At 48.2% G+C, this 16075-nt stretch overlaps 1 protein-coding gene across 4 annotated transcripts; it reads left to right on the top strand.

Moving 5' to 3' along the window:
* Window positions 1-1297: 1297 nt before the first annotated feature.
* Window positions 1298-13475, top strand: WDR73 (WD repeat domain 73). Of its 4 annotated transcripts, none has more exons than XM_030556621.1 (9): window positions 1298-1467; window positions 2134-2201; window positions 3899-3987; window positions 5549-5637; window positions 7166-7233; window positions 8535-8699; window positions 9763-9861; window positions 10780-11154; window positions 13067-13475. In XM_030556621.1, exons 1-9 carry the CDS (start codon window positions 1376-1378, stop codon window positions 13300-13302), a joined length of 1281 nt encoding a protein of 426 aa, XP_030412481.1. In that variant the 5' UTR covers window positions 1298-1375; the 3' UTR covers window positions 13303-13475. The 4 variants fall into 4 exon arrangements, with proteins under 4 accessions (XP_030412481.1, XP_030412500.1, XP_030412491.1 ...); XM_030556631.1 differs by lacking the exon at window positions 1298-1467 and adding an exon at window positions 1474-1556; XM_030556640.1 differs by lacking the exon at window positions 9763-9861 and having other exon boundaries at window positions 1303-1467.
* The last annotated feature ends 2600 nt before the right edge of the window (window positions 13476-16075 follow it).

Below are 16075 nucleotides of genomic sequence, written 5' to 3'. Positions count from 1 at the left end.
GCAGAAAGGAATCTGGGGGTCACAGTGGCTCACAAGTTAAACATGAGTGAACAGTATAACACTGTTGCAAAAAAAGAAGACATTCTGGGATGTATTAGTAGGAGTGTTGTAAGCAAGACATGAGAAGTAATTCTCCCATTCGACTCCACGCTAACTAGGCCACAACTGGAGTATTGTGTCCTGGTCTGGGTGACATGTTTGAAGAACGATGTGGACAAATTGGAAATAGTTCAGAGAAGAGCAACAAAAATGATTAAAGATCTAGAAAACATGACCTATAAGGGAAAACTGAAAAAAAATTGGATTTGTTTAGTGCGGAGAAAATTAGACTGAGAGGGTACATGATAACAGTTTTCAAGTACATAAAAGGTTGTTACAAGGAGGAGGGAGAAAAATTGTTCTGTTTAACCTCTGAGGATAGGACAAGAAGCAATGGGCTTAAATTGCAGCAAGGGAGGTTTAGGTAGGATGTTAGGAAAAACTTCCTATCAGGATAGTTTAGCACTGGAATAAATTGCCTAGGGAGGGTGTGAAATCTTCAACACTGGAGATTTTTTTTAAGAGCAGCTTAGAGAAACAACTATCAGGAATGGTCTAGATAATACTTAGTCCTGCCATGAGTGCAGGGGACTGGAGTAGATGACCTCTCGAGGTCCCTTCCAGTTGTACAAGTCTATGAAGGATAGGTCCATCAAGGACTGTTATCCAGGATGGGCAGAGTGCCAGACGCTGGGAATGGATGACGGGATGGATCACTTGATGATTCCCTGGTCTGGTCATTCCCTTTGGGGCACCTGGCATTGGCCATGGTTGAAGGCAGGACGCTGGGCTGGACGGACACCTGGGCTGTCCCAGTCTGGCCGGTGTGTTCCGAACTATTCACACAATGCAGCCAACGTGCGGCAGCCATTGCCGGGAGACAGTGTGAACACACAACCATCGCTCTACCGGCTCTATCCCGGGCGGGCTATTAGCGCAGCTGCTGAGGGACGCGGCCCCAGGCACAGGCTGGCTGCCCCGAGCCGCTGCCTGCCCACAGCTGGGCTCACTGGCTACACGGCTCGGTGCCCCACGGGTCCGGCCCCGCCGCGAGCACTGAGAGCGCCCAATAGGCTCCAGCTGCCGGGGGAAGAGGGGGGAGAGGGAGTGGCTTGTGCGCATGCGTGGAGGGGCGGATGCCCACGTAGAGCCCCGCCTCGCGGCTAAAGTCGGGGAAGTGGCACGAGCCTGGACGTGGCGGCGGCTGGGCAGCCGCAGAGGGCGCGCTCGGGGCTGCCCGGCGAGGGAGGAGCCGCTAGGCCCCCCCCCGGCTGCTGGACTCGCGCGAGGGGCAGAACTCCTCTGAACGGGGCGGCGCAGCCAGGGAAGGACTCGTATGAGCCAAGAGGCGTCACGTGTGGGGCATCACGTGACTGGCGTCCGCCCCGCCCTGGACGAGCTGTCGGTCACGTGGCAGGGAGGGGCCACGTGACCCTGCGGCCGTTGGGCGGCGCGCGCGCCTGCCCCGGGATGGCGGGGGAGTCTGCGGAGGACTGGCTGGTGGAGTCCTTGCGGCTGTGAGTGCCCCGCCCTGGGGGCCCGGGAGCGCCGCGAGGTCCCCGCCGGGCCCCGCCCCGCCCGCCGGCCCGGGCCTGACAGCCCCCGTTCGCACCTCAGCCCGGTCGGGTCACGCGCCGTCTCCGCGAGCGGGAGGGGCGCAGCCGTTGTCCCGGCCCCCAGAGCAGCCTGCGCCGCGCGGGCCAGGTGCCCCCGGGCTCAAGGCGTGGGGCCAGCGGCCGCCTGGCCTTGGGCAAGTCACTTCGCCGTACCGTGCCTCAGTTTCCCCACGTGAGCAGCAGGCCAATGATCGTGACCCCGGCGGTGTGGCGCCTTGAGCGCTGCCGACGGGAAGCACGAGATAGGCCGCGGTCATTATTATTAGCCCCGTCCCTAAGCCCTGGCACCCAAAGACTTGCCTGCGGGCTGTGCTAATGCAGAGGGGCTGGGGTGGTGCTGCACCCTCTGGTTTGAAGTGGTTTCCATCACGTACCGGATTTACATACTGGTCCAATGGCTCTTAGCACCCCCACTGTACAAATTGTTCCAGTTCTAATGCCTTGTTTGGGTTTTTGGTTGGTTTGTTTTTGCTTTCAGGTATAATGATTTGCATGTGTTCGAGCTTCAAGAGCCGACAAGAGTCATTGAATGGATAGGAGAAAAAAGTGAGTTTTTTTGGCAAAATTAGTGGCTGTTTTCAGAACTCAGTGGCTCCCATATTTTTTTTTGGGTGAATTTAGTGCTGGTGAAAGTGGCCCGTTTAACAGCCCTGGAGAGATGAACTCTTTTGTCGGTCCACAGAAATAGGTACAGCACTGGCAAATACCGTATAGATTTCGAGAAGATTCCATGGAAAGATTGTGGATAGGTCATCTGCAAATTAATCTGGAGTGAGACAAGCTGGACCAACTTCTGTTGGTAAGGTACACACTTTCAGGTCACACAGCTCTGTGTACCTCAAAAGTTTGTATCTTCCATCAAGAGAAGTCAGTCCAATAAAAGATTACCTCCTCTACCTTGTCTCGGTCATATCTTGGGACCAACATGCCTGTGACAGCGCTGCACGCACTCAACTACTGTAAAAGGGTCACTTGACAGCCATCAGATGGTGATAACTTACTAGCAACTAGAGATAAAGCTGCCTCAGAGAAGAGCAATTAGAACAGTCCAGGACTTCAAACACTGTACTAAAAAAGATTGAAAAGATTAGGATTGTTACCTTAGAATAGAAATGAATAAGAGGAATAAGAGGGGACATGATAAAAGTGTATTAAAACAATGAATGATCTAGAGAAGGTAGATCAGGTGCTTCAGACATATTCAGTGTTATAATTAATGGCAAAATTTTGGCAGGTATTTAAGCATTGTGCTTCAGGGTTTAAGCCAGTCATTATTAGAGATCAGGAGGAGACCTATGTTCAGGTAGATAATTACACATTTGGAGTTGAAAAGTTCTCATACTTTTATTCTAAGCATTTGGTTTTGCCCACTGTCAGAGACAGCATACTGGGCTAGATGGACTGCTCATCTGTTGTAGTGTGGCAGTTTCTATGTTCCTGTGAGCTGGTTTTTAATCACTGGCCACTAGTTGAAATGTTCTGTATACGTATCCCACAGTCCAAGACTTTTTGAGGGAGCAGGAGACTGGCCAAGGTCAGGAGTCTAGTGCTTTTGGTTAACCAAAGGCGCTGTTGCCATAAAAGCCTTTATGTGTTTCTGCAACCTTGCCTCATTCTAAGAAAATTGTGCTTGTGCTGCTTGTGTTTGCAATACCCTCCCAGTGGTCTTAACAGAAGCAGCAGTGGAGGGGGATAGGATCTTTTTCATGCTCATTCTGCTGAGGAAGCATTATGTACAGGTGCCCAGACACAAATTCAGTCCTCAGCTGCTGTAGGAGATTGGGAATGCTGCTGTATGGTGGTGCTTCTCCTACGTTACTGTGATGTTTCACCCCCTGGATGCCTGCACATAGCACTTCATCCAGCAGGATTAGTTGAGTGAAATTGATTAGGTCTGTGTCAGCGACTCCAGTTGTTGTCTCTGGGCAAGTACTATGTGCTGTAGCTGAGATAGTGGTGTGATCCTGTGGAGAGTAAAATGGAATGGGAAAACAATGAAGGAGAAGTTTGTTGGGGTGAAAAATACCAAAGTAGAAGGAAGAAATGGGTTAGAAGGGTGAGTCTCCTGTAAATGTAGAGGAGAGAGGTAAATTGATCCAATGACATCACGTTGTGATTTGAGGCAGATTTCCCACAGTACAACTAACACCCTAACCCTTAAATTCCCTATCAGAAGATTGTTCCTGGTGAATGAGCAGGCTCATCCTGAACTCATCTCCTCATTGTTTCTTTTGTAACTCTAGGTGTCTGTGTAGCGGGATATGAAAACTCCAGAAGAAATGAAATTCTTCAGCTCCTGTTGCCTCAAAAACTGTGTGTGAAAGAGAAGCAGGTGATGGTGACTAAGTGTGGTATTCACTTCAAATTCTTTATCTCCCCCAAACATGTGCAGCAGGCAGATGTTTTACAGAAACCTGCAGAAAGACAGGGTCCACCCCCTGAAGAATTTATAGGCTACATGTAGACGGTGACCTGGTTAGATACACAAGGTAGAACAAGAGATACATTGAGTTCACTCAGTGAAGGCATGGATGCATCTTGACGTTTCTATCTGAGCATGGTGTTGTGGTTGTGAGTGTGGACTGATTTGTCATAGGGCTGGATAAGTTTTCAGGAGGAACTGAATGAGGAGAGAGAAGTGGCTTGGTGAATTAGTCTTAGGAGGTTGTTCCTATCGCAGGGCAGTGTGGATGAATGTGCGGACACCAGCTGCTCTGGAGTTAGTTCGAGCAGACGCTTTGCTTGTTACCTTCTTTACTCGGCTAGTTTAAATCTGTTTGCAGTCATATTTGGACTCAACTCAACTACCTCACTAAGTGCCCAGTCCTGCAGACTCCCTGCATGCAGAACAAGAACACTAGCTCTTCTAGCACTTTTCTCTGTAGATCTCAAAGCACTCTACATCCAACATCAATTTCATTATCTTCATTTTACGGAGAGGGAAACTGAGGCACGGAGAAGCACTGCCACTAGTCTCAGGTTACCCAGCAGGCAAGTGGCAAGTAGGGAAATGAATCCACATCACCTGAGTCCCAATCCAGCGCTCTGTCCACCAGGCCACACTGCCAGTTTGCTCCCTGTGTCTTCATTTGAGAAGCTCTGCTCAGTTCTGACTGACTCTCATCCCCACCTCCAGAACAGAAACTTTTGTGATCTGGCAGCACTGGCAGTGTTTCAGATTCGCACCATTGGGTTTCTGAAGGAACCCCTAGCATCTCCCTGCACTTACAACAAACACCATAGTACCCCCCACTGCAAATGATTTTGTATTGGTACCTCGTGTACCATCTTGTGCTGTGCTCTCCGCTGATCGCCCAGGCAAAGTGGAAGCAGACTAAGTTAGTACTTAAATGGACGAGCTTCCCAGGGCTGCAGAAAATGGTGCTTGGTTACTGGGTGGCATGCTCCCCACTGGCCAGTGCCCCAGCGTGCGGGAATGGGGCACTATGCTGTTGGAGATGCTGTATTTTAGGTGAGTTGTAAATCCAGAGTCATGGCTGCTAGTGAGAAATGCCTTGGAACCTCCAATGACTCCAGGAGCAGGAATGTTAAACCCTGGTGCCTGGCCACACCTGAGCTCTGATCATCCCCTTGCAGTTGTATTGAATATAGTATTCCTTGTGTCTTGTCTCAGACTGTGCAATGATCATATGCTAGGCTTTTCCCCAGAGCTGGGTGTGGAAACACTCCCTGCATATCAGTTTGTTTTCAGAGTGCTTTGGGATCCCTCATGATGATAAACTTTGCATAAATCGACAATACTAACTGTACCTGAGTACTTCAGCCCTTACAGACCTTGACTTATTGCCCACTTACCTTTAAAGGGTGAAGGAATGTTGACCTTAGCGGCATTACAGGCTGAAGAACAGCATCTGTCTGCTTCTGGTTTGTAGGGTTTGTGTCCCGAGAGAGATTTCAAGGTGGAGCGTGGTGGATTTTCCGACCGCCCTGTGTACAGCCTGCGGCATGTGCCAGACACCAGGTATATGGACGGGGACTTTCTGGTTCCTGTTGAATGGATGTGTTGGATTTGTTTTGTTAGATGAAAACTCCCCCTTCCCTGTCCAGTTTGAGCCACCTGACAGGACTTGCCAGCTTTTAACATAGCTGGCCAGTAAAATAAATGTAACAAGGGCTCGGAAGGGCCCTCCCAAACACTCAGCCAGGCTATCTGCCAAGAGAGGTCCAGTAAAATAGGAACGTATGTGAAAATCCCCTAGCGGAAAGGGCTCTGACTCCTTCCTTCTCCCTTCAGTGCCAGGTCAGTTTCCTCTCTCACTTTCTCTTGCTGTTGCCTCAATTCACCATCTTCCCCCACCCCTTTGCCTTCTCTGAGGTGATGTTGCCTCTCCTGGCCCCTCCCCCATGTGCTCCTGTGTATACTCCCCTGTGCATTCCAGTGGCTCACTTCTTTCTCTTCCTCTGGCGGGCCTCCCTTTCTGAGGGTTTTCTACATGGCCTCACCCAAGAGAGGTGCCTTGGGTATCTCACCTGCTGAGACATCTCCTTCCCCTGCCTCCCCAGTACAGAAGTGCTCAAACTTATGTGGTGGAGTGCATGGGGCAGCTGGCCACTCTACTCTTGCTGTCCTGTGTCACGCAGGAGAGGGGAGATCAGAGGAGCCAACAGAAAGGGGGCAACTGTAGAGAAGAGGCAGCGTTAGCAGCGCCCCCTCTTGGTGGGAAACTGCTGACAGCTACATGGGCGACAGAAAGGACTGCCCTGGTGGTGGAATTTTTAGGAGGCAGCTCCTGCAAACAGCCTCCTTCACTGACCCCAGCTCCCTCTCCCCTTTCCCTCTCCTCTCCCCAAGTTCCCACAGATGATTCCCTGGATATTTTCCAGTGCTCTGTCCAGTCTAGTGTTGGAGGCAGAGACTCAATTGCTGACATTAAAGCAGGGCAGGAATGAAAAGGCAAAGCAGCCCTTGATGTCCATTAAGTCCTTGGAGAGCCATTGGGACCTGAGGACCTGGCACTGTCTGCTATCCCTTGGACTCTCACCTCTCTTGGGCCGGAGTGTCCCTGCCAAGGAGAATGCTGGACACTCTGCAAGGACTTTCTCATGGCCATTTGAGAGCCATGCAAACAGCCAACTTCTGTTACCTGTTCACCTCACCTCTTCAGAGGATTCCTGACCCCATGTGCACACACCCCTCTGCTAGTCTCCCTTCCTCAGTGTTTGCTCACATTGTTCTTCTCAGTCTTGGTATGTGCTGCAAATATGCTAAATAAATGACATCGCCCTGGGGCTGCTCTGACTACAGGGGCAACCAGGCAGACTCCTGCGAGGTCCCCAGATGCAGGCAGCCCTAGCACATAGCTTAATGCCACAGGTGTGCCTGTGCCTGTCCCTGCCCCAGGTGCAGGATGGGAGAAACTGAGCCTGGGCATGGTGAGAGGAAACAGAGAGAACAGACATGCCTGTTATCACCAGCATGTACCAGTCCTGGAGGGAAAGGCCACTTCCCATTAATGAAGAGCTTGCATCTGCTTTCCTTGTTTTCACAGCTTGCTGGTAACAAGTGGCCCGCCAGATAGTTCCCTACAGGTGTGGCAGTTGGCAGCGGAGGACACTGGTGAGTGCATGTCTGAGCAGCTGTTACACACGTTTAAATTGGTAGATAAACAGTCTGCTGCTAGGTCCTCTCTGCACAGTCCTCCTGCAGCACGGGTGATGTATAAAGTACCATTGGCAACTTGCTCGGCCTTGCTGCCCAAGAGTACTAGAGCTTCCCTACTACATGGGAGGCAGGGGGTCGTGTGAATTAATCCTCTCCTAGTTGTGGAGCACTTGGAGGCTCCTGGATGGAAGGTGCTAGAGAAGGGCAGAGTGTTAACGTTTCTTATTGAAGTGCCCTGGAATTATGAAGGACAAAAAAGGCTCTGTGGCCTAAACTCTCAAAAATGGCTGGGCATTATGGGGGCCCAAACTGAGACCCCGTGGAAGAGCAGGTGAGCAACACCTCTTTAAGGTGTCTCAGATTGAGCCCTCAAAATCACTAGTCCCTGGAAACTTTGGCCTGCATGTCAATGTGAAATTGTTGTGTAGAGAGCCACAGTTCGCCAGGAGCAAGCTGAGGCTCTGACTCACCATCTGAGCTTTCCATTGCTGGGAAGCTTCTGCTACACAGTGCAGGTTATAGGCCCTGGAGTCCATTTTCAGCACGTTTCTGTGGCTGCATTTAGTTGATCTTCACTCAGTGTTACTAGTCACATGGTCAAATTCCCTGCACTGCCTCTGGCCTCAGAGCTGTTTAGCTCAAAGGACAATGTCATGTTTTTAACCACTGGTGTCTGCTGTGCTGTTACTAGGGTGGCAGCCCAGCCCAGTTGGACTGGAAGTTAGGGCACCTCGGCTCTCTGTTCCCTTGCTGCCTTTGACTCGCTTTGGGACAGATTGTAAATCCCTTACTCTTGTTTGCAAGCACTTGCTCACAGGAGTTGTCCCATTCACTTCACTGGCATCGCTCTCCTAAGCAGCGGCTTTCATCAGTATGAACAAGGGCTGTACGCTCTGACCCGTTGCAATCACATCACTGCTCTGTGCCTCAGTTTCCCACTTGTCAGATGAGGACCCCTACTTGGTAAAGCACTGTGAAGTCTATGGAAGAGAAGTGCTAAGTATTTATTGCAATTATTTTATTTATTCTGTCATTTACTGAAAACGAGCAACCTGCTTAACACTCTTATATTGGGTTGTCTAGATTTCTAAACGGATCATTTTACCAAGTGTTGTGAAAGGTATTTGTGTCCTTGGAAGAAGATTTAAAATAGCAATTGTGGGTTGAATTGTAATACATTTTCACAAAACACTTCAAAAATGTAACTAATTCAGTACTTGAACTGTTACAGCTTATTATGTGTCTCTTTCAAATAGGTGTTATTAAATCTGTAAGTACCATCCCTACGGGAAATGACAGCAAGAAACCCTGGGCTAAAATTGCAACCACTTTGGCCAGAACCTCCTGTGTCCTTCATGGGTCAAGAGTCAACAATGTCCAAATTACAGAGATTGAATCAAAGAAAAACATCTACACAGCAGGTATTTAGAGATAAACCTGGTCTTGTTTGCATTTATAAAGCTGGGGCTGGGGGTGGAGGGAGATTTCACAATAGACTACCTAAGCAGTGCACTCTTTAAACCAGTGGTTTTCAGGGGAAGATTTTCAGAAGCGCCTAAATCCCAGTGAGACTTATGCACCTGAGCCCCTTAGGCACTTACAAAACTTTATCTTTAACCTTTTCCACATGGTGACCCCATGTCACTGCAGAACATAGCTTTGGCATCCTCCTCTTACCTAGCCATGAAGAACGGATGGTGGTTGCAACGCCATGAACCCAGCTATAACTCCAGGGTTGTGAACCTGTGCTGTAGAGCAAGCAGAATGTTTTCAGACGCTCCTCGGCTGTGGTTTATGCTAGAAAATTGTATCAGCAAAACTCCCCTTTTTTGAGCGCAGCCTGGTGCATGTCCACACTTACTTTTTCCTCCTGCTGACAAAATCCTTCACTTCTTTCAGCATAGTTCTTCCCCATTTCAGAGTGACACAAGCTCCCAGTTGGTAAAGTTCTGCTGGCACAGTGACGGTATGAACACATGCGTGTACACTTTTGAACTCCGCTGCGCAGGGGCCATAGTGATTTAGGAACTTAGAACTTACTGAAAGTCAGTGGATCTTAGCCCCTTCTTTAATCATTACCCTAACTCTGTCCAAAGCTTGGATAATTCCACATTATAGGATCAGGGTTCCCAGTCCTGTTGGACTGATATTCACTTACTCAGAAGATGGGTCTGCATAATATCTTTTAAGGCAAAACACTTAGCAAGTAATGCTCAATTACTCACTAGTGGGAAAATCATCAAGAAAATCTCACCACAGTTAACTCTCCTCTCCCATCAGTATAGGTTTAGTGTTAGTTCACACTGGTCTTTTCTAGCTTTTTAGGTACTTTTCCTTTTCTTGTTCTCACAGGCAGGATTACTGTGCAATTTCTTACACATACACAGTTCTCCTTATGCTTCCTGGGTTAAATGCTATCAGAACAGTCTCTTAAAATCCACAGCAGGCTTCTGTCAGGCCTAAATAAGTTTTCACTTCCAACAGATCCAACACCCAAGGGACAACACTTGTATTGCCAGTCCCAGTGGCTTTCACATGTCCAGCAGCTGGGGCTGGTTGTACTGGGGGCATTGGGAAGTGCAGGTTTGTAGTGAAAAGTAGTTGGCGTTGTGCGTTTGTGTCTCCGTGATACCATTCTAGCATGCTGCTTTTCTGTCCATAGCGGAGCTCTTCGTGGTGAGGACGAAAGTATAGCTTGGGGGTCATGTGTAAGGCTATGGTTTGTCATGGATATTGGGACAGGTCACAGGCAATAAACAAAAGTTCACAGAAGCTGTGACCTGTCCCTGACTTTTACTAAAAACATCCCTGACAAATGGGGAGCTGCAGGGACCCCGTTGTCGAAGGGCAGGGGGCGGGGGAGTAGAGAACCACCACTCACGACGGCTGAGTACTTTAGAGGTCCCTCTGCTGCAGGCAGGGAAGGAGTTGGGGCTGGGCGGGAGGGCTGGCTGCTTGCAGCAGCTGAGCAATTGCAAGGGGCCCTTGGACAGCTCAGGGGTCCCCACTGATGGGAGCTGCAGGGTTCGTTCCCCCTCACCCCACCCCTCCCCCTCTGGCAGCTGGTCAGCTGCAGGAGGATCCCCTGCCGCCCGAGGAGACTGGGCTGCTGCGGGGCTCCCTGGTGTCATGGAGGCCTCGTAGCCTTACCTATATGCAGTTTGAGGAGTGGGGGATTTGGGTTTGGAACTAACCTTGCGTTGGGGTAGATACACCTGTGCACGTCCTCTGCCCAGGGGTCAACTCCCCCCAGCAAGAGCAGAACATGGCCCTTAGCATTTGAGCCTGTACCGTAATAGACCTAGGGCATATGCCAGCTCCCTGCTGCTAGTCCTGCCCAAAAACTGACCCTTCCTCTTTCTAAAGCAGCTTCCAGGTCTGCTTCCACAGAAAGGAATGTGTTTAACCCTGTGTCTGATCTATTTGTCACCCCTCCAATTTCTGAACCCAGTTGTAGCTGAGCATCCTGTGAAGTCTGAGGTTCTTTTCCTCCTCTCTTAGCCTCTAGTAACAGCAATGAGGTCAGCGGCCTGGAATTCCTGGACTGTAATACTTGGCTGGCCTGCTGCGTGAAGGGGCAGTTGTGCCTGGCAGATGTTCGACAGCCGCAGAGTCCCCTGGGTGATACGTCTGTTCCTTCGGCACTCAGTGGGGAGCAGTGGTGCATGGGTGTCAGTTCTGGTCTGCAGGGCTCTGATGTGAATGCACCCACCATAGCCCGCCTCTCGTCTGGAGGACAGCTCACATTAACGGACTTGAGAAATATCCCAAAGCCTCTGAAATCGGCCAGGTGCAAAGTTTCTGCAGCCAGCCAAAGTGCAGAGTTCCTGTGCGTCTCGTGGGCTCCTGTTCTGGACGGATGCCTCGCCGTTTCAGGTAACTCTCAGGAAGTGGGGATTTGTTTATCATGTGTTTTCAGATCTGATTGAGTCTGCACTGAAAGCCTGGTCCCATGGCAATCTGTGTACCCATGATGCCATGCATTATAATATGGCTTGTCAGTTTGGAGTGAGATCCTGTGACTGCTGATCCCTAGGACCATGATGGAGATAAGCTGTGTGTTTCATCTCCCACGGAGCTAAAATGATGACAAAACTTGATGGGCCAGACTCAGCCCTGGTGTAACCCCATGGACTTCAGTCAAGTTACAGCAGGGTGGGGTTTGGTGCAGAGCCTGGGACAAGACGGCAAGTGGGTGCAGCTTCCTCCAAATACAGTCACATGCACTGGCTCTGAGTGTAGCCCCAAGCCTGCACCTGCTTTTGTGCACACGCTTAACTCGGGTGTGCGTGCAGATCCCTGATTAGCGCGTGTGGTTAGTGCTTGAGCAAATGCATAAATGCAGGTTGGGTCTCCAGTTACTGAAAATCAAGCCCAAGGTGAAATAATAAAGACCTCTTCTCCATCCCTCCCCAGCTCCATCAGTGCTCTGTGCTGACCTGAATTAATCTCAGGTTCCACAGATTGCTCCAGCATACTGCTGTAGTATCATTCAGCACTCACCATGCAGGGAATTACAAACCAGTCAGCTTAACTTCAGTCCCCACAAAGGTAATGGAGCAAATAATCCAGCAGTCAGTTTGCAAACACCTAGAAGATAAGGTGATAGGGAACTGTGAACTTGGATTTGTCAAGAACAAATTGGGTCAAACCAACCTGGTAGCTTTCTTTGGCAGGGTACAAGCCATGCGGATGGAGGAAAGTGGTAGTTGTGGTTTATCTTAACTTTACTAAAGCTTTAGATACTGTCTCGTAGTAATAATCATCATAGGCATTGGACCTGAGTCTGGTTCTGTTCAATATCTTCATCAATGATTTAGTTTGCGGACGATACCAAAATGGGAGGGGTTGCAAGTGCTTTGGAGGGTAGGATTATAATTCAAAATTATCTGGACAAACTGGAGAAATGGTCTGAAGTAAATAGGGTTGAATAAGGTGGGTTTGTTTAGTCTGGAGAAGAGAAGACTGAAGGGAACCATAAGTTTTCAAGTACATAAACGGTTGTTACAGGGAGGAGGGAGAAGAATTGTTCTTAACCTCTGAGGACAGGACAAGAAGCAATGGGCTTAAATTGCAGCAAGGACAGTTTTGGTGGGACATGAGGAAAAAACTTCCTAACTGTCAAGGTAGTTAAGCATTGCAAAAAAAAAATTGCTTAGGGAGGTTGAGGAATCTCCGTCACTGGAGGTTTTTAAGAGCAGGTTAGACATCCCTGTCAGGGATGGTCTAGTTATGACTTAGTCCTGCCTGAGTGCCGGGAAATGGATTAGATGACCGATTGAGGTCCCTTCCAGGCCTACATTTCTATGATTCTATGCTGTAGTATATGCCAGTAGCTGTCACCCTATTGTATGTGACTTCTCAAGCTGGAACACACATTCCCTCTGATAACTGTGTGGGAGCTGTTGGTAAATGCTGCCTGTTCAACAGTGCCAACCGTGTACATCTACACAGATTTAGGATACCAGGCAGTGTTCCTGTTGGGACACCATGAGCATGAGGTCTTGTCTCAACAGGGATGGTATAAACGTAGGTGCATGAATTCTCGGGTTACCTGAGCCTGCACTATATTCTTTACAGTGGTGGATAAATACCTGGGGTCTCTGACTCCAGGGTTGTAGCCTGTTCAATCTCACCTGTCCTGCCTGGGTGGAATGTGTGAACTGGAGCGCAGTGTGCCTGAGTGGAGCTCACATAGCAGGGCAAGTGGAAGTTAGGGCTCCTGGACCAAGCTGAACAGTCGCCAATTTCTATAGTCTGACATTCTTTTTTTATTCTTTAAACAAAGGCTTCAATGGGACCGTTCACATCTATGACACACGGAGCTGGCCTGTGTCTGGTGGAGAGGCAGAGTCAGTGTTTAGTCACAAAGGACACATCTTCAGTGGCATGGACAACAGCAGTGACTTTCCTCTGGTTACAACACATGCCTGGCATCCGTGGAAACCAAGAATGCTGTTATCAGCAGCAAGTGATGGCTCCCTGCATGTCTGGGACTGGGCAGAGTCTCACAAGGACAGTTGATCTGTCTTCCTGTTATGAAAACTCAGACTGATTTTTTTTTCTGAAATCTGCTGCCCTTGCACGTGTAACCCTGTGTATAAGGGACGCTCTAGACTGAAGATCATTGTTCGGAATAAGTTTTACACTCTGGATTATTTAAAACAGTATGAATTTTAAACATCTATTTCATTTGTCGCCATTTTTCCTTTTTTAGTTCTTGCATCGTCCTCAGACTGCCCTCATGTGGCCTGTGTCACTTACTGCATCTCAAAGCTGCTGTGAGCTGGCTTCGCACACCACCAGGGAAAATCCACAGTCTAAGACAGCGACATTTCAGTCAAGATTTAATACCATGAGAATAGTTCCACTGGTGAAAGTGTAGTGCACCGGGCAATCCACGCTTATGGCTCCTGTGATGTAGACAGCAGCCTTTCAACACTAATACACCTTGCTTAATTTTGAAAGGTGTTTTGACCTTTCTTGTGCAACTAAGACCAAGAAAGTGTGGATAATACCTCATAGCTCATGCATAGCACTTTTCATCAGGATAAGTGTCTGATCATTTTACAAGCCTCCAGTCCCATTCTGTGTGTGTTAGCTGCACGTAATGCTTTACAGACAAAATCCCTGCCCCAAATATCTTACACTCAAATGCCTAAACCCTGCAGCCACGTATGCCTGCGCAGCATCCCATTGATTTCAATGAAACACCTTGTGAGTATACAGGGCTCCAGGTGTAGACCCAGGGCTTATGATGGAGGACGTCAGGATGAATTGTTGTAACAAATACATGTGACGCTGTGCTGTTGAAGTTTGACTTATGTTTAACTGCAGGGTTTTGTGTAGTGTGTGTCACAAAGTGCTGTGTTACAGTCAGACTATGCAAAGGAGGTAGCTAGATTCATAGGTCCTTGGCATCACTTCAGTTCCTTTTTGGCCTAGGTCTCAGCTGCTTCTGCTCTTTTTGTGTCAGCTCTTAAGCTTGTTTGTCTTCAGCTAGAGCTCCAGTCAGTCTTTGCGTTCCTCCTGCTGTATGTAACTCTGCTCCCATGGGATTGTGGCCTGTCCTTGTTTTCTTTCAGCAGCAGTTGGCACCTGTCTTTTGCAAATCACTGCCTCCCTGCTTGGTTTGTGGTACTGAGTGCACATACAAGCTTGTGTTTGGGATGATGGGGAGGGATAGAGTCCAGGGGATTAAGCTTTAGCTGGCACTCCAGACGCACCCCGCACAGTATTGTGTATATATTGAAAATGCTGGTACTAGTAGAGGGCATAAACTGATTCCGAGGCCAGACGGGACTATTGTGATCATCTAGTCTGATCTCCTGTGAAGCACAGGCCAGAAACCTGCATCAAACTAATTCCTAGGGCAGAACTTTTAGAAGAAATCTGATCTTGATTTAAAAATTGTCAGTGATGGTGAATCCACCACAACCCTTGGTGAATTGTTCCAATAGTTAATCACTCTCATCGTTAAAAATGTGCACCTGATTTCCAATTTGAATGTGTCTAGTTTCAACTTCCAACCATTGGATCATGTTAGATTTTTGTCTGCTAGACTGAAGAGCTGATTATTAAATATTTGTTCCCTGTGTACCTACTTACAGACAGTAATCAAGTCATCCCTTAACCTTCTCTAGTTCAGCTAAATAGATTGAGCTCTTTTGAGTCTGTTACCATAAGGCTGGTTTTCTAATCCTGTGGCTCTTCTCTGAACCCTCTGCAATTTGTCAACATCCTTCTTGAATTGTGGGCACCAGAACTGTGGCTTCTTTGGCCACAGTGTCACCCTGAGACCTCATGTTCAGTTGATTATCCACTATGACCCCCAAATCTTTTTCAGAGCCACTGCTTCCCAGGAGAGAGTCCCCCATCCAGTAAGTATGACCTGCAAGCTTTGTTCTCAGATGTATACATTTATATTTAACCATATTAGAATGCATATTTTCTTATGCCCATCTTACTGAGCGCTCCAGATCACTATTAGGGACCTGTCCTCTTCGTTGTCTCTCCCCAACTTTTGTGTCACCTACAAACTTTCAGTGATGATTTTGTTTTCTTCCAAGTCATTGATAAAAATATTAGCATAGAGCTGTGAACTGATCCCAGTGGGACCCGTAGAAACACACCTGCTCAATGAAAATTCCCTCTTCGCAATTACATGTTGAGACCCATCAGACAGCTTTTAATCTACTTGTGCGCCATGTTAATTTGATTCCTTTCTAGTTTTTTAATCAAAATGTGCCTTAAAGTCAAAGTATATTATGTCAATGCTGTTATCTTTATCAACCAGCTTGTAATCTCATAACAAAAAAGAGAGCAACTTAGTTTGACAGGCTTTGTTTTTCCATCGATCCTTCTGAAATTAGACTCAAAGAGCTTGGCTTGTTTAGCCTAACCAAAAGAAGGCTGAGGGGAGAGAGAGAAATTATTTAAACTCAGTACCAATGTAGACACAAGAACAAATGGATATAAACTGGCCATCAGGAAGTTTAGACTGGAAATTGGATGAAGGTTTCTAACCATCAGAGGAGTGAAGTTCTGGAACAGCCTTCCAAGGGGACCAGTGGGGTCAAAGACATATCTGGCTTCAAAACTAAGCTTGATAAGTTTATGGAGGGATGATGGGATAGCCTAATTTTGGCAATTAATTGATCTTTGACTATTAGCAGGAAATATGCCCAATAGCCAGTGATGGAACACTAGATAGGGTGGGATCTGAGTTACTACAGAGAATTCTTTCCTGGGTGTCTGACTGGTGAGTCTTTCCCACATGCTCTGTGTTTAGCTGATT

The sequence above is a fragment of the Gopherus evgoodei genome, chromosome 1 (genome assembly GCF_007399415.2).
Source record: "Gopherus evgoodei ecotype Sinaloan lineage chromosome 1, rGopEvg1_v1.p, whole genome shotgun sequence".
Lineage (NCBI taxonomy): Eukaryota > Metazoa > Chordata > Testudines > Testudinidae > Gopherus > Gopherus evgoodei.
The sequence above is the reverse complement of the archived record's forward strand: the minus strand, read 5'-3'. Positions and strand labels throughout refer to the sequence as shown.